This window comes from Agelaius tricolor, unplaced genomic scaffold (assembly GCF_023055355.1).
Source record: "Agelaius tricolor isolate 1412-34295 unplaced genomic scaffold, bAgeTri1.0.p SCAF_2, whole genome shotgun sequence".
NCBI classification, from domain to species: Eukaryota; Metazoa; Chordata; class Aves; order Passeriformes; family Icteridae; genus Agelaius; species Agelaius tricolor.
Window position 1 is genome coordinate 59170121 of NW_027269262.1, and position 18466 is coordinate 59188586.

The 18466-nt window shown below is 44.4% G+C and overlaps 1 protein-coding gene across 1 annotated transcript in view; it reads left to right on the forward strand.

The window, feature by feature from the left end:
• Positions 1 to 18466, forward strand: part of CLVS1 (clavesin 1) — a 98478-nt gene that overhangs the window by 75432 nt on the left and 4580 nt on the right. The window contains exons 4-5 of the mRNA XM_071420098.1: positions 3168 to 3278; positions 4417 to 4652. Coding sequence (XP_071276199.1) covers positions 3168 to 3278; positions 4417 to 4652 — 347 coding nt within the window. The remainder of the gene's footprint in view (positions 1 to 3167; positions 3279 to 4416; positions 4653 to 18466) is intronic.

Consider the following 18466-nt stretch of genomic DNA (forward strand, 5'->3'; position numbering starts at 1 on the left):
AAATTGTTCTATTAAGGGTTTTCCTATAACACAGGTGTGTGAGATAGAAGCTAGCTTATAGACTCAACAACCTACGTTGGGTGGACATAAAATTAATTTTCCATATAAGAAAGTGCATCCTGCTCCTTTTTTTTCTAGAGGCAGACTGCTAGCTTAAACCTCTGGCTGGTTCCTATAATTCTCAGTATTAGGGCCTTTCTGGGTATTGTTAAAGCTAGTCAACAGGTCCTAAAAAATACATGTTCCCCCTTGAAAATGAAGACTGACTGATGTTTCTCACTAGAAATTATTAATATAATTTGTGCATTCCAGCAGGAAGGCAAATTTTTTTTCTTTTTCAGGTCACTATAAATCTCTGTGTTTCAAAGTTATTCCCCTGCTTCCAGTCTTTCATTTCTTTACTTTCTTGTGGTTCAGACTCAGATTGGATTTTCTACACTGACATTAGCTGCTACAGTACAGCCTGGGAATAACTGTGACAATTTACTTCCAAAGAGCAAAGGTGTCAGAAACTTCTTCCTTATAGTTACAACTTGTGGGATAGCAGCCAGCTTGAAAAATATAGAATTAATAAGAAAGAAAGAAAAGAAAGAAAAGAAAGAAAGAAAGAAAGAAAGAAAGAAAGAAAGAAAGAAAGAAAGAAAGAAAGAAAGAAAGAAAGGCAAATATGGAACTTTCCAGTTTGTCTTAGGTTTGTTTTTTTTTTTTAGAATAATCTGTGAAAAGCTCCAAATCTTAAAAGCTTCATTCCCATGTGTGAGGAAGGCAACTGAATTTGTGAATTTTGCATGAGATGGGCATTTTATGGCTCTGGTCTGCTATAAAACACAATTTTGGGTTATCACATGGTAGAAAATCACTTTGGGCTTCACACTTCTGTCAGTCCATGTGTTTTACTAGGTGGGCTCAGACTCTGCAGCAGTTTCTCAGCAGTCAGTTGAAGTCACTGCAACATGCAGCACTGCAGCACTTTATCTCAGCCAGATCTGCATCCTAAACTCCCATGAAATGCAGTGGAAACATACTCTTCTTTGAAAATGCACACCCCAACAGGACATATGTCATCCCTAAAGAGAATCATGGAATCATAGAATCACTGAACAGAATCATAGGGTTGGAAAGGATCTTAAAAGTCATCTATTCCAATCCCTCTGCCATGGCAGGGATGCCACTCATTAATTCACATTGCTCAGGATCCATTAAACCTGGCCTTTATCACTTTCAGGGATGGAACATCCACAATTTCTCTGTTCCAGTTCCTCAGCACCCTCTCAGAAAAGAATTGCTTTCTAGCATCTAATCTAAACCAGCCTTCTTTTAATTTAAAACCTTGTCCTGTAACTATCTGCCCAGATAAGAAGTCCCTCTCCCTCCTTGCAGCCTCCCTAAGGTACTGGAAGGCTGCAATAGGTCTCCCCAGAGCCTTCCCTTCCCCAGAGTGGACAACCCCAGCTCTCTCAGCCTGTTTTGTAGGAAAGGTTCCTAGAAAAAAAGGTTCCTATTCCTCTGATCATCTTTTTGGCCCTCCTCTGGACTCACTCTAGCAAGCTGACATCTTTCATGGGCTAAGGACCCCAGACCAGATGGGGTCTCAAAAGCTCAATTCATCATTTACTGGAATTTAAAATGGTATCACCTGTAATGTTACACTGCTTGTCCTCCTCTGTGCTGGCCTGATTACCCCATAGTCCTTCACAGTATATCCAATATGCAGATTTGTAATGATTTCAGATCTACTCACCTGTCTGAGGTGAAAGTGGCTTATTTCACTGTATAGCAAAAGAAAAAGATATCACTTAATACCTGAGGCTGCTCACAAACATTACTCTAGTATGGTTTTAGATGTCAGCCAGGACAAACCACAGCTAAAGAGTGTGGAGAGTCCTGATGATGTGCCCTGGGTTCCAGGAGGTGCTGTATGTATACATATTGCTAAATCTGGGGGAAAAATTGACCTTGAAACAGCACAGAAGCTCTGCAGAGCAGGTGTATAAGGGGATTTTTTCATATCATCTCACAAATCCACCCTGTATTCTCACCAGCTGTGCTCAATCTCTGATGCTCGGGAGGAAGGCGAGAGAAAGCCCCAGGACACCCTGTGCTAATTGTGCGGGGAAGGAACCTGCCTGGGTCCCAGAGCCAAAGCCCTGAAGGAGGAGACCTGATTATACTCTGCTTTTCATGCTGAGCTGTAGGGGTTAGGAGCACACACAAGATGAGGACGGCTTCATCAGAATTCCCTTCACAGCGGAGAGACAGGCTGCTCTCCTCCCCTTGGAAGCGTATTTGCACACAGCCGCAGCGGTCGTCCCATTATTTATGCCACGCCGAAAAAAAAAAAATTAAAAAAAAATCCTAGGCTCTTCCTTGACTGGCGTTTGTTGGATAAGCTCGTAGGTACAAAACACCCCTCGCAATGTACAATAGCCTGTAAAGACCGGCCAGCCGCCACCTCCTCCTCTGCTGGGCGTGGCGAGCCGGCGGAGGATGCTGGAGGATGCTGTGCGAGCGCCTCTCCAGCGGGACGCTCGCTGCATGTCAATGATGCCCGGGCTGTTCGTGCCGCGCCGGGCAGCGGCTCCCGCAGTTTCCATGGTGCTGCCATGGTGCGCTCTCCCCACACCTTCACTTATCAGCATTTCCCACCCATCCTCCTCCCTGTAACACGCTGCTTGCTCACCCCGAAAGGTCAGCCATTGTAATGATGATTTTAGCAGGGGGAGGCAGGGAGGCCGAAGGGTGAAAAGGTGAGCTCTGAGCAGCGCTGTGCGTGGGAACCGGGGGCTTGCCTTGCGCTGTACAATGAGAAATTAGAAAGCTTCCCCTCGTCAACCCCCTCTCACTTCCCAGGCCGGCCGAGTCAGATGCCCTGACGGAGTTAAAAAATGTTCGTGAGAAGTGGCTGGAGACCCGACTTTAAATCTTCAGCATCTCCTCGGCAATTGATGTGCCAGTGTGTGGAGGGGCGAAGGGACTGCCTCTGTCCGCAGAGAAAACTGATACAAACGCTTACAGGCATCTTTTTTGCTTCTCCATTTTCCTCCTGCCCCCTCCCCGTGCTCGTTTGCAGATGGAAAGAGACAGATTTTTCCTCCGACTTTCATCCAATTGACTGCTGGAGTAAAGCACTGCATCTCTTAACTGCCTTCCTTTCTTTCTCTCTATAGGACAGCTTTCCTGCACGTTTTGGAGGAGTCCATTTTGTCAATCAGCCCTGGTACATCCATGCCCTGTACACGCTAATCAAACCATTCCTCAAAGACAAGACAAGGAAAAGGGTAACTAGATGGGGGTGGGGGGTGGGGAGGAACCTGTAGACCTGGATTTTCCAAGTAGCTGCCTGTTTTCTTTTCTAGTTTTTTTTTTTTTTTTTCCCCCTCCATTTTCCATATGGTATAAGAGAATTGCTGCTGTTATTAAAAATTAGAGTTTGGAATGGTCTGGATTGAATCAATAACTTGGCCACGGGCTAGAAATTTGTTATCACTAACAAAGCACGGATACATTTTACTGGGACATGCTCAGGGATAGAGAGAACTGGCAATGTGGAGGGACTATCAGGCCTGGCTGAAGTTGCTTGCAAGCGAGGGAAAATTCAGTTCAACTCTTTTTGTAGGAGCAAAAAATCATATTACATTCCTCCAGCAGGGTGACTGTTTTCACATGATGCTAACTCACTTGCTTCCACCAAAGGTACCCATGCCTGAAGGCTGTTTGCTCACACTGCAGAAGAGGCAGATCCTCTCCACTGAAACCCAAGTGAATTGGTGGGTCTGCAGTCATCCTAGCCAGTTGTTCTCTGCAGTCTGCCAGACAACAGCTGAATAATCCCTCAGGAGACCCCAGAGTCCACCCTGAGCTGGGTCTGACTAGGCAGGAAAAGGGTAGGACCCAGCTGAAAGCAAAGAGGGATTAGAGAACCAAGTGTTGCTGAAGCAGCACCGAGTGGTGACACAGCCTGATACCCCCCTGGAAATGTCTGTCCTGGGGTGCAGGGCTAGAGGCCCCCTCAGATGCTGAAGTCCTCTTTATGCCTGCTTTTAGTAAGCTCCACTGTCACCCTTTTCTTCTCACTGCTCTTCATGTAAGCCTCTATCCTCTTACAGCAGCAATAATCAGTCATAATTCCTGACTTCTGCTTCTCCTGATCTGGTACTTAAGAAACTGAAATTGTTAACTGCCAAAAGCAAGCAAATCAGAAGTGTTAGTAGTACCAGCCTAATTCTTCAGCTGCCCACCCTGAAGTTAATGCCCCCACTTCTGCCAACTGAGTAAGCCCTGAGAGCTTTTGAAATTCCCACCTGAAACTGCAGTGTCAACTAATGATGCCCCACACACCATTAGTGCTGCTGTGATTGTACTTAATGAAGTAAGGAGTGGGTGATGACTTTGAACTTTCTTTTTTATTTGTTAAAGATCTTTCTTCACGGGAACAACCTGAACAGCCTCCACCAGCTAATACACCCCGAATGCCTGCCCTCTGAGTTTGGGGGGACTCTGCCTCCCTACGACATGGGGACGTGGGCTCGAACGCTGCTGGGTCCTGACTACAGCGATGAGAACGAGTACACCCACACCTCCTACAACGCCATGCACGTGAAGCACGCCTCCTCCAACCTGGAGAGGGAGGCCTCGCCCAAGCCCATGAAAAGGTTGGTACTGCCCTCAAAATCAGCTCTATTTTGGCTCCCTGAACAGGTTAAATCTCACAGGAAGCGCTCATCTGGCTCGAAGGGAGGCAGTAATTTGGCAAACATTGATGGTGAGGAGCGCTTCACTCTGGGCTGTGCTCGTGGTGTGGTGGGAGAAAGGAAGCCACAGTGGAACCGTAATTACTTGTCTGATTACTGTGCATGAAAATGAGGGGAAATTAATGAGCCCCTGCACAGAGCATTACAGAAAGTACATCAGGGTGAGATGCTGTCCTGCACGGTGCAGTGCACCCAGTGCACTTCAGCACTGGTGCAAATTCCTTGCTGCTGCTCTGCTGCTGCTGACCCGTTTGTTAACCATGAGGGATTTACCTCCTTGAAAAAGCAGCTTTTGTATGATGAACACCACTGCCCTCTAAAGGGAAAAGGAGTTGGTCTTCTCCCTCTGCTTCTGCTCCCACTTGCTCTGCAAAGCCCTGCAAAAGCAGTTGCAGAGCTGCTCTTTAAATGCTCTGATTTTAGTTCTAGTGATTGTGCATTCAGCTCTGAATGCTCAAAATGACACCTCTGGAGCGTGTTACCCTCAGTAGCTGGACTGATTGTGGGGATGGGGTCAGGAAGTCGGATACCTGGCACAGAGCTGTGGGTGGTATGGCTCAGCCAGCACCAGCTGCAGCGAGCCATGGCCATGTAGGCTCCCCTGTGTGAGTGTAACATCTCCACTTGCCTCACCCCTGGCATCCCCTCCATGAAAATCTTTCCCTGCAGATCACAGTGATGCGTTCCTCGCTGCTGCCACTTGATGAGTGCCGTGCTCACAGGCACGGCGTCACTCTCCGTGACAGGGAGCGGCCATCATTTTGTCACAGCAAAATCAAAGCTGACAACACAGACAGGCCATAATGTCATGCAATTAATTTTGAAAGTCTTTCATCTTCAGAGGAAAAAGAAATGCATTCTTGATTCACAGCTCCCTTCCAGGTCAGAGGGATGCCACGCAGCTGTGTCTGCAAAGTGAGGCCTCGTGCTGGAAACACTAACACTTATGACTGACTGCAAGAGCTCACAGGGCCACAAGACTTTCAGGCTATGAGCCTGCATCTTTGTCATGAAGAGGGGTGGCCACCTGCATTGTCAGCAGTTCTCACTCCTGACCACCAACTGAGGCTGGAAGCCAGCACGAGTTTACAAAGCCTGCCCCAGAGAGCTGAGTTGAAACCAATTTATTTTTAATAAATATTGTCAGTGAAACACACTGAATTATTTTAGAAAATTACTAATTTTTTTTTATTAATAAACTATATCTCCATTTACGTAGCTTTATAGAAAGAAATCTGCTGTTTTTTAAAGCTCCAAATATGTTGAGAGCTGTTCACAGGTAAATCTTTGCCGAGGATCCTTGGCTGCAAAGAAGGGAGGGTCTTATTGTGCCCTCAGGGGAGAACCTCAGCTTGAAAATTAGTTCAGTGCCAGAAAACCCTGCCTTGAGGCAAAGCCTTCTTTTATAATCTGTTCACTAATAAAAAAGTGCACTAATACAAATACAGGGAGGGGATGAATCTAATTTGTCATGTTGCCTCTGGGCAGACTAGATCTAACTTTTAGCCTAATTTCGTTACTCGGCGGTTAAGTCAACCATCTGATCTTGCACCCCGTGGTCACTACTTGCTGTTAAAGGTGAAAAGTTCACAGCTTCAACAGATTTTCTCCTATGAGTATTTGCTTTGATTCTTCTTCTCCTGAAATTATGGTTTGGCCCAATCACAGGTAAAAGCCTATGTTTAGAAAGCATGATTGTATGCTTTATTAGATTTTTTAAAATCAGATTTTATATAGGGCATCTTAAAAGGTCTCCAGACTTCTACCAGCATTACCTGTCTTTATATATCTCCCCTCCTTGCCTCTTTAGGTTCATTTGTCTCTAACACAATGTGAAACTCAAGCTATGACTGAGATTTCTGGATACTCCAGAGAGGTTTGCACTAGGCATAGGTGACCTTCTGACATTATTCTTCATCTTAAATATAACTCTCTCACAATTGTTCTATCGTTTCTTTCTCTTATTAAAACAATTTCTAGTTTTATTGAAAATATCTCCTCTGGGCCTCCTGCCCTGGCATACACTCTTAGGTAACATGTTAATTTTGTGGTTTTTCTGATGAAATGATTGGTTTAACAAAAAATAAAGGTAAAGGTCAGTGACTTTTTCTTTAGCAACCATGTTCCACTGAAAGGGGCAAATATGCAAAGACTGAGCCTTCTTAGGTTTCTACAATTTAAGGCTGAAAAGCCTGAACAATAACAGGACCTTTCCTCTCTGACTGCCCAGACATCACTGCAGTTTACCTGCCCAGTAACCAGCTGCAGGGCAGGGCAGTGCTTATGAGACTTGGCTTTACCTTGGGGGCTGAAACTGCAGTGGTTGTTCCCAGCTGTGGCACTGTCCTGCTGTGTGATGGGATGCAGAGCTGCAGCCCCTCCTGGCTCTGTGGCCACTTGCTGTAAAGCCACACAAGCCCATCCTTGTTAAAGGATGCCACTGGACCTGAGGAGTGTTAAAGCACCTTTGAGTTCAGTGCAGCTATAAGAGCTGAGAGCCTTACACTGTGACCACAGAGATGTGTTCCTGTGAAATGAAATGCCTCCATTCTCTACACCTGGAGAGAAATTCACCCTTGACACCTCCTCCAAAAATAGTGTTTGTCAATTTTAGTAGCAGAGAGGCTGAGAAATCAAGGTATGAATTATAGATCTGGAAGAAACTTTCCAGGAAATGGAATCAGAGAATCATTGACCAAAATAATGTAGTAGCCATGTAACCCACATTAGCAAATGAATGCAGGGGGAGAAAGGAGGCCATTTTCAAGATGTTCCTGAGACCAAACTGAGAACTAAAATAAATCTCCAAATGCAGGCCAGGAAAAAATGAGGCAGTGAGCAGCAGTGAGAGGGGCTGAAGCTGGAGCAGGTACCTGCCTGTAGGTTGGCTTTAGGACTGACAGCAGGGCTTTGGCTCCTGTTACCATGGCAGGGACGTGTAAATTGAAACAGGTTCACCTGAGAACTCTGGGCAGGATGAAGAAAGCAGAGCATATTTTTCCAGCAAGAAGCTATAGAAGACAGTGGATTGTTTAGCTTCAGAGAGAAAAGGTTGAAATGGATTTGAAGGGAATAAAATCTGGGGAGAGAGAACAAGTATTTGAGAAAAAGGACAATTTAGGCATTAGGCATGGGATCAAATGGGTATAAGTTGATCAAAGTGTACCTTGGCTGCAAATCAGAGGCCAGAAACAGTGTGCCAGTGTGACAGTTGGACTGATACAGGAGTGAAAGACTAATGTGGAGGGGCTACAGCAGATTAAACTTGCATAGCAAAGTCTCATTAGATTCCAGTTTCTGCTCTATTTAACAGCAATGGAACCAGAACGTTATCTTCTTCCCAGTCACAGGCAGGGGTGGTTTTGCCTGTGACTTGCACAAGATTTGTTCTCAAAAAAGAGTCCTTGTTGACTTCAGAGAATGGAGGTGTTATAGATGGGGAAAGGAGTGAAAATCCTCTCAGAGAAAGGCTGCCACTGACTCTAGTCAATGACATAATCTTGAAAATTTTGAGATTTGACAAGAGTCTACAATATGGAAAATCTTTAATCAAAACCATTGCATTTTTTCCACCGGTGGCCACATGAAGTCCCACTGGAGCAAAACCAAACCAGTGGAAATGGCATTCCCATCTGCAGTATTGTCTGGGATCCCAAGTACACTATGAACAGATGGGAAACAAAGAAAAACAGCTGATGACTCCACATAATGAGTCTTAATTACCAGGGGGGGAGGGGAGGGGGAGCAACAATAATAAAAATCCATTCAGAATGTATGTTTGTTAAGATTCAGCTCAGTGAAGTCTGAAATGTGCAAGGTAGTAAACATGCAACCCAGCATTAATACAGCAAACTTAGTTTAATTTGAGAGCCTGACTGCATCCATTAGACAGTCCTGAGAGCAGCAATGGCAACAGGCCCTCTTCTGAAGGATCTGGATCTATCCAGGAATCCTGTCACTCAAGAGTTTTGGGATTTCAGAGTCATGTAAATGGTGCAAAATTTGGAGCACAGGGAAGAATATGACCTCCCTTTCAGCTGTGGCCAAGTCTTCTGTGATCTCTGATGGTCAGAAAGGGGCCTTGAGTCAACAGGGAGCTCACACAAAAGCAAAGCATTTGCCTGAGGCGTTCATGCTGGCTTTTGTTGATGAAGTGTTGTTTTTAGGAGCAGCAGGAGGTTTTATCTGGGTGTACAGTTTAACAAATAGTTATGGTGGATGGTTAAGCCTAGCAGTTAAAGAATCAGAGACTGCTCTCAGCACATCAGTGTGCCAATAGGGCACAATTTTTTGGCCCCATTCTCCCAACAGTAGGAGATCCATGTCTGTAGCTATTTGGGTACCTAAAAGCAGTGGGTGAGCATCCCCAGGTAAAGGGATGGATTCAGTGGGATGGGGAAGATGTGAAAGAGGTCTGTTCTTTGAAGTTTCCTTTATTCTCCAGTGTCACCCTTGCTCTTACACTGGGGTCCAGCAGCAACAAGTAAGCTGCAGCAGCATGTTCCCTCTCTTTGACTCACTTTTCTTTACAAGAACTGCCCTTCCTCAGCTGCATCTGGGTCACTTCTTGATGTTTGAACTTGCTCTTCAGTCCAAGTGATGAAGACTGTTCTCTGCCTTTGCTTGTTCGCTGCACAGGCACCAAGCACAGCCTGGGAGCTGAATGTTCCTTCTCTGCCCTCCCAGGCATCAAAAGAACACTGGCTTTTAACCTGCTGCCAGTGCAAACAGGTTTGATAATTTAAAATTGTCTTGCAGAGAAGAAAACTTTACCTAACCACTACATATATATTCTGACTAAGCAACCTGTCTTGTTTAATCAAAGTTATTTAATAAAAATATAAATAACAGAAACTTTATTCAAATTTGGGGTTAAAATTATTCTTAGGATAACATGGGTTGCAAGAGCATTACTAACACAGAGTCAAGTTTATCAGAGACTCTGTAAATTCAGAGTTAGGGTAAAACTTTTAAAGTAGAGCCAAGTATACTAATTATGAACATGTACAATCTGTGCATTATGTTTTTCTATGTAAAATAAAAACTTAAAGAATCATAGAACTGTAGAATAATTGAGGTTGGGAAAAATCTTTAAGATCACCAGGTCCAAGTTAATCCAAGTCCACCATTAAGCCTTGTGCCTAAGCACCACATCTATACATCTTTTAAATACCTCCAGGAAATGGTGTCTCCACCACTTCTCTGGGAAGCCTGTTCCAATGTTTACAATCCTTTCAGTAAAGAAATTTTTTCCTAATATCTAATTTAAACCTTTCCTGGTAGAACTTGAGGCTGTTTCCTAAAGGACTTGAGCACCCAAAGACTCAATGGCCTGACTAGTGGCTCATCAAAAGCCCCCATATTATGCATTTTGAAAATGCAGTGAAAAAAGTCTGTTGGAATGCATGATGCTGAGTTACAGCATGTGGATTTTTATGTCCCAGATTAGAGTGAAAGGATTTTAAAATACAGATGAGGGTTTAGCCATTATTGCCTCCTGATGTGTGTGTTTTCAAAAGCCCTGATATATTCAAATGAACTCACTGCTGAAACTAATTGCTGTTTCTCAGAAATGGGATCCTGCTTCCAGAAAGGATTTTACAACTGGTCCGCCCTAATGCCGACTGGAACAGTTTTAGAACCAAAAGGGGCCATTCATGGGGGTGACTTATGTAAGGTTTTTATTTATTCAGACTTGTTTCTCCATATGCCCAGCTGGGCTCTGCAAGGCAGACCTTTCTAGTTGTTATCCTTAGTGTGACCTTAATGTTCCTTGGCCATATGTTTCTGCTTTTATGGGTCATGTTTTATGCCAGTTCACAGTCAGCACCAATTTACTGCAGAAGTAGTAAAATACCAGCAAATAAAAATCAGTATGAAAATGTGTGAACACTTCCCACTGCCCGTGGATGGCAGCTGGGCTGCTCTGCTTGTAGCTGGGGTGTATTTCTACTTGTGTTGGGGCAAAAGGGAAAAATTTGTGATAAAATAACTCTATCATTCACAAGACCTATAACATAAGGCTTACATTCACTATTCTATTATAAATTATTTCAAACAAAGGAGAATTTCTGAATGCTTCTGCAGAAATGCTTCCCCCATAGACAGATGATGAATGAGACATGGATTGGTAGTAAAGAAGGTGTCCCAGGGACATGCATATTGTGTAATGTACACATTATCTAGTAATATAGAGGTTAAAGTTATATATTCTGTTTAAAGTTTATAGCTTTTAAAGAGAATCCAGTGAATACATCAGAAAGAAGTGGAAAGCAGCTGCTGGATCTGGCACATCAGCAGGTCCTCGGGAGGCTACAGGGGAGATGTTGCAGAATATCCTCAGGAACCTGTAGTGAGAGAAGCCAAGTGAGTTGCACAGCCACAGCTGAACCAAGGACAGGAGGGATGGGTAGCTTGGTATTGGAGATACCCTGGGATGAGGCAGGAAATCAGCTGCTCTCTGGGGGCATTGGCAGTGTGGGCTTCAATTCATCTGTTTGCAGCACTCAATTCCCAGTGCATGGGTACACAAACACAGGCTAGAGGTGAGAATGGCAGAACCAGTGCTGTTCAGGCTGACTAAAATACTGTGTTGTAAATTATGTCTTCAACTGGCTATAAATTTGCCAAAAGTTTAGTAGTTTAGATTAGAGACATGACACTTAATAAAACAAATGGTTTTACACTGCTCATGTCTTTTGCTGTCCTGTGAAAAATCTGCTTACATCTGGCTGAGTTACAAGCCTTTGAAAGGGCAATTCACACATGCCCTGTAGAAACATATTTAATTTTAGCATTTAATGGCCCCACAGATTGTTGCCTCATGCTTTAGCTTGGCCTCCCAACATAAATAAACTTGTTCAGCTTGTGTTGATGGTTCAATGCCCACAATGTGCATCTCCTGCCTAGGCCGTGGGGTGTAGAGGGTTTTTGTAATTACAACTTTTACTTGTGATCACAATTGTCTCTGCACTAGGCCAATCCATGGCATGGAGCCAGGATTTGGAAGACTGACACCTTTTGCTTGCAGGGCTTCATCCTCCCTGCTGTTGGCAGGAGAATTGGAGAGAAGAGGATTTAGTGGTGAACCCATGTGTGTACTGGAGACTTGGGTCACTGGGATGGGAGCCACAAGGCAGACTGAAAGATGAGGTGGGCACAAAGGAGTGGAAGCAGATGGACTAGGACACACACTTGGTGGGCAACAAATGGCTGATGGAGACCAGGTTCAGTCTGTTGGGTACAACCCTTGAGAAGCAGATCCTGCTCTCCTCTCTCCCCCTGAGCCCCTGTGTCAGCCTGGCAAGTAGCTTAAGCCAAACTTCACACAGACTGTGAGATTGCACATTGCTTGTTTTCAACATGCCAAGTTATAGTCTGTGGGGTCTAATTTCCAGAAATACTCAGCAGCTGCCTGCAACAGAAATCCATGGGACGTGTGCTTTGAACAAGTGACACACTCTGCCACTTAAGGCTGAGGGATCTGCAAAATCAGACCTTCAGCACTGGGCACCCCATTGGAGGAATACTTGTACCCTAATCTCACTGTGTTTCAGCTCTCCACATGCAAAATGAAAATAAAAAGAAAACCCACTCTCACAGTCATGCTATGGCAGTAAATGAATGAGCATTTAGGAGGCACACAAGTACTGCATTGACAAACTCCACAGAAAAGCTCAGGAGGGAATTAAAAAAGGCTATCTTCAGAGCAGCTTGGGACTAATGTGCAGCAAATGTGTCACAGAGGCACGCGCTGAATCACCACAAGAAAGCAGAATAAAAAGCCACTTACTAGCACAGCACTGTGTATGCTGAGCACTGAGGGAAGAAAGAGCCCTCTGAGAAAGAACAGAGTGTGCTCCTGAGGCCAGGGTGCAAGGCACAGGTCTGAACACCCACACACACCTGGCCAAGGGACTGCTGCTCCCACAACCTACATTTTAGTTTTTCATGCTATGGTGGTGCTTGACTTTCCACTCTAAATAGTACATCTGCAGGGCTGCTTTCATGCTGTAGTGCTGTTCTTCTGAAGGACAGGGAGCTTTTGATGTATGATGGGGAAGTAGAAAGACTTACCCCCTTTGCTCTTAGTGCTCTGTCCTCCCTGGTATTGCCACACAGCAGTGAAGAGACTATGACTCAGTGGCAGATCTGGTTGAGATGCTGAGAACTGGAGTCACTGGAATGGGAGCTAAAAATGGCAGACTGAAAGATGAGGCAGGAGTAAAGCACTGGATTGTCTGGAAAAAGGAGGCTGTTGAGCTTGACAGAGAGCTTGGTGGGCAAGGAAATGGGGATAAGCAGGAAAAGCATGAGTGGTCATGACAAGTGCATGTGTGTTCATGTGTGAATATTCATAAAGAGTGAGAAGATTTTTTTTCATTACATGGTCTGAATTTCTTTTTTTGGATATCAAATGCTGCATACTTCATAATAGCTCTGCTGAATCTGGTGTAAATTGGTGTTTGCTGCTGCAGGGTTGTCTTTGTTTGATCCTGTGACTAGGCTTACCATCTGATAGGTGACAGATTGGATTCCAGAGGACTAAGGGTCTTCCAGGAAATCCTCACTGAAGCAGGTGCTGCTATTCCTTCTATGAGAAAAAAAAACGTGGAAAATTCAGTCTATGGCAGAGAAAGGAAATGGCCAGAAAAAGCTCCCACCCATGCCTTTACCCTGCCCCGGACTGAGGCAAGATCTTGACACAGAAGTTCAGAACACTTAGGAGAAGGAGATATTGGGCAAATCCACACTGATGAAAAAAGACTGAGATGTGCACCCTAATTCCAAGGCTGATGGCACAGACCAACTCCTGTCCTCATTTCTGAGGCCCTGCCAGAGGAGTCTGGCTGTGTTTGCCCTGCACATGCTCTGGTTCCATCTGGGTCTCAGTGGCCTGAAGGCATGAGACTGTATGTGCTGTCACACACTTAAGCATTTCTGTATGTTTATACAATTCAGAGTGTCTGTAATAAGCTGAGAACTTCTCATAGCCAGTCACAAACCTGTTTTTACAGCAGGTGCCAAAGGACACACACCGCATCCTTGGAGAGCAGCGTGGGCTAAGGGACAGGTCAGGGCTGGGTGCTCAGACAGCCAGGCCATGGTTAGAGCCAAATGTGGTGCAGTGTCATCCCTATCCCTCTTTGTGCACACCCTGCAGTGAGCTGTGCTCATGGTTTGTGTGGAGAGAAGCAGCTGTGGCCAGCTCTCAGCTACAAAGGGGCATGGCAAGAACTGGTGGGTGCAGGGAGGATCAGGGGTTTTGTGCTGGGGTTCATTCTGCAGCAGTTGCCTCTTTAGTGAGGCAGCTACTCCGAGACCTCTCACTAGGATGTGCTCACCACCAGGGAGAAGGATGGTCACTGCTGCCAGAGTGGCCACAAAGTCAGCTTCCATTTGGGAAGTGCAGCAGCTTGACAGCACTGTCCTGAGGGTTGAGCCTTGTCAGAAAGATGATGACAGAGTTTTGACACTGCTCTTGCCCCTGACTCATCATGCCAGTGGATCATTGCCAGCCCACCTGGGCCCCTAGACATTGGTGCTGCTGCATCTCTTTGCAGTGCTGAGATTGGTGTTCCCAGATTGGTCCTCTGGGAAGGTCTCTGTGACACAATACTCTGCTGTCTTAATGCACAGCTGTGAGCCAACACCAGTGTAGAAGCTGTAAAATTGGTTTGGCAAGAGATTTGAGCAGTGCTTGTGAGCCTGGGCACAGAACCCCACGCCGTGGCTGCTGCACTGGGATTATGCACTGCTGAGCAGGGCTTGCCAAATCTGCCCACACCACCTGGGGAGCATTTCCTTTCCAAGCAACTTCAATAACAAAAGAGTACCTTATGCCCCAATTGCTTTACACCTGTACATTTGCACTGTTTCTGTGATACCAAGGAGAAATCCTTGTTTTTCCCACGCAGTGAAGCCATACAGTGGAGTGAGGTGTGTTGCAGAACACACTCTGAGGTGCTGCACCCCCCTCTACAGTCTGATGGAGGGAGAAAGGCAGAGAGAAAAATGTCCCTCAGACCTTGTCAGCAGAAATGTTCATGAGTGTGATTTAAAAAAATATGTTCTATAAAGGGAATGAATAACTGGGAGATGAACAGCCCTAAGGTACTGGTGAAATCTGAATGGAATTTAAGTGAAATGAGCAGATGGGAGGTGAGAGGTAGAAAACAGGGTTACTCAACGTGATCTGCAGTTGTCACTCTGAGAGCTTGAAGCCTCCTGAATTTAGGGAATAAGACACACCACCCTCCTCTTTCCTTCCCAAACCCCCTGAAAGGAAGCTCAGCACAAAGACATCCTCACTCCTGGGGGCTGCAGCACATCAGCATTCCTGTGACGAAGAGCATAAAATGAGGGATCAGAGAATTGGAGGATATCTCTAAAGACAAACATGCTGTGATACACTGGCACTTAGTGTTGCCTCAGCCCAGCATTTTGTACTGTGTTTTTTATGGGAAATAAGCCTGATACCCAACAAGCATCAATTCCTGTGAGCTGGTTGACTGCAGCTTTACTCTGAGAAGAGCCTTCTGAAAACAGCACAGCTAGGAAGTCTGCATCCAGTCTTCTTACATGGTTTTTGACTGGATTGGAGAGAGTTGCATAAAAGTGGCCACACACATAAAGCCATCTGTTCTCTTAGACATTGATGTACATACCTATGCAGTGCTGTCATTTGAAATATATGGCCAGCCTGCTGGAGAAACAGCTGGGTATTGTTGATTTTCCAGACTTCCAAATATTCTTGCTGAACAGTAAAACAACCATGGGGGGTTTGATTGACGCTTTAAATGGACCACACTCAAATGGTACCTAGGGTTCAGAAGTGAGACTGAGAATTCATTCCTCTTTCCATTTTCATTTTATTCTCCTAAGAAAGGTTACCTAGCCTTGGAATCTAGGTTAGTAAAGTCTATGGGCATTGACTTGTCTTTTAATTACTTCAGATCACCACTGTGATCACGTACTCTTACAGGAGCTAAGTCTCCCACAGGGATCATGTTAAGGAAAAACAGGCACAGTGTCTGCCAGCTGAGGGCAGTGACCCTATCTGTGTGATACAAACAATTGTCTACTTGTGTTAAAATTTAAGTCAACCACATTCTCCACAGCCAAGTATCTTTCAAACTGGTTACTCAGAATTTTTAGGTGAGAAAGGAAGGAAACCAGAAGATAATTCACATACAATCATTGATAATTCCAGAGCTGCAGAACACACAGGACAAGTGTCACATTTCTAGTGAGTACTGAAGGTAATATAGTGAAGGTGAATAATGAAGGTGTGAGGCAGTTGTGGCTGTGATATGTAGGAAACATTGCCTCATAAGTCATGAAATCTGTTCTGCCTGGTTTTAACAGATGAGAACGCATCAGAGCAGGGACTCAAATGCAGGTAACCCATGAATCGCGTGTTTATACCATATGTTTAGAACAAATCAGATGAATAGCACCCCAAGAATGTTTATTTCTCTGCCATTTACAGCACAGAATGACCACAGATGTCTGATAGTGAGATGAATCAAAACACTAAAATGTAAAAAACTAAAATGTATTGACAGGAGAAGGCCAGTGCTATTTCTGTTTCCTGCTTAGATGATTAGTTCATATCTGGCTCAGGTCAAAATGACTTGGACATTTCTTGGACATGACAAAGTAGCTGCATTCATCCTGCAAAGTATAATTAAATGGTTTTAGGCACTATGATGGCCTCTTGGCCTCCATCTGTTACTCCAGGAGGACATGAATCCTCTACAAGTCTTTTATAAAACCAACAGCCATAACCTTCAGTTACCTAATCAGTTGTTTTGGATACCCTATGGTGCCTTAAATGGCCATAGATATCTATGTTTAGCAGCTGAATGTCATCCACACTGTGAAGGCTGACACCCCAAAGGCATAATTTACTTGTAAAGGAAATAATTGCCCTGTCAGGATAGAGAAAGATGAATTGGGATGGTTCAGAAAAGTTGGTATTTCTGTGGGCACAGAATCACAAAAAGGTTGAAGAAGAAGCCTCTGGAGATCTTCTACCCAATCCCCTGCTCAGTGCAGGGTCAGCTAGAGCAGTTGTCCAGGATTGTGTCCATCTGGATTTTGAATATCTCTAAGCATGAAGACTCCACAACCTCTCTGAACAATTCGTTTCAGTGTTTAAACATTCTGCAGTAAAAAATGCAAGTTCCGGTATTTCCATCTGTGTCTGTTGCTCCTTTGTCACTGAGTATCACTGAGATGATTCCTTTATGTTCTACTACTCCACCCCATCACAACATATTGACATGGGAAGACAGCAAAATAGAAATGCCTTTGTCTGGTGCCATGAACAACTTCTGCTGGCCATGACACCACCAGAACAGTGTCCACTGCATTGACAGGACCAAAGCCTGACCCCTGCGTGCCAAACAAGGGAAGTTTTGAACTGCTCATTTATCATTTTAAATCAAAATGGCTTAAATTGTTGCTCAAGAGGGTGCTTTGAATGCAAAGATGCAATTTACAAAGACTAGTCAGAGCAAAGGTGCTTTGGGGTCTTACTGCAATTTATTTTTCAATAGGTTAAGGTGCAATTAGATACATACACACCTTTTCAAGAACCATGAACAGGTTGTCTCAAAAATGTGAAATGTGGTTGTAAAGTCCTCTGAACAAAATGTTAATGCAGCTATAACAGGGAGCAGTAATTTTAAAATAAGTCACTTGTGTTTTGATTCGTCTCATCATCAGACATCTATGGTCACTCTGTGCTATAAATGGCAGAGAAATAAACATTCTTGGGGTGCTATTAGTCCTAGGCTCAGTGCTAGAGACAGCATACAGACCCCCCCTAAATAGTGTGTAAATTTGCACATACCTGGAATGTGACTGCTTTCCTTGAACTAAACATGTGTAGATACACAAATGAAACCAGTTGAAACCAAACATGTGTAGTAGATACACAAATGAAACCAGTTGAAACCAAACATGTGTAGTAGATACACAAATGAAACCAGTTGAAACCAAATACAAATAGTATTTGTCTTATATTAATTTCTACAGCCAAAAAATACAGGGAATCTCAGCACCCAGAGATGAAGGACCATGACTGTGAGAATGATCAACTCCCAGCTGACCCTGAACTGGTGCAGGACCTGCTGCTCAAGCTGGATCCCTGCTAATCCATGGGGGATGATGGGATTCATCTGAGAATCCTCAAAGAGTTATCTGATGTCACTGCAATGCCTCTCTAGATGATTTTTGAGTGGCCTTGGCGATCTGAAGAAGTCTCAGCCGACTGAAAGCTGGCAAATGTCCCAGTTTTCTAGGAGGGCAAGAAGGAGGAAACTACAGGCCTGTTAGTCTCCCTTCAGTGCCCAGTAGAATCACAGAAAAAAATATTCTGTGCAGTACTTAAAACCACCTGGAGGATAATGCAGTCATTGGTCACATTCAGCGTGGTGATGAGGAAAAAGTCTTGTGTGTCAAACCAGATTTTCTTCTACCACAGAGTAACCCACCTAGTTGATCTAGGAAAGCTAGTTAATGAAATCTTTTTGGAATTCAGCAAAGCTTTTTATGCTGTCTATCACAGTGTCCTTCTTGACAAAATATCCAATACTCAGCTGGATAAACACACCATGTGATGGGTGAGCAACTGGCTCACGGGTCAGGCACAAAGAGTTACAGTGAATGGGGTGACATCAGATTGGCAGCCTGTCACTTGTGGGGTT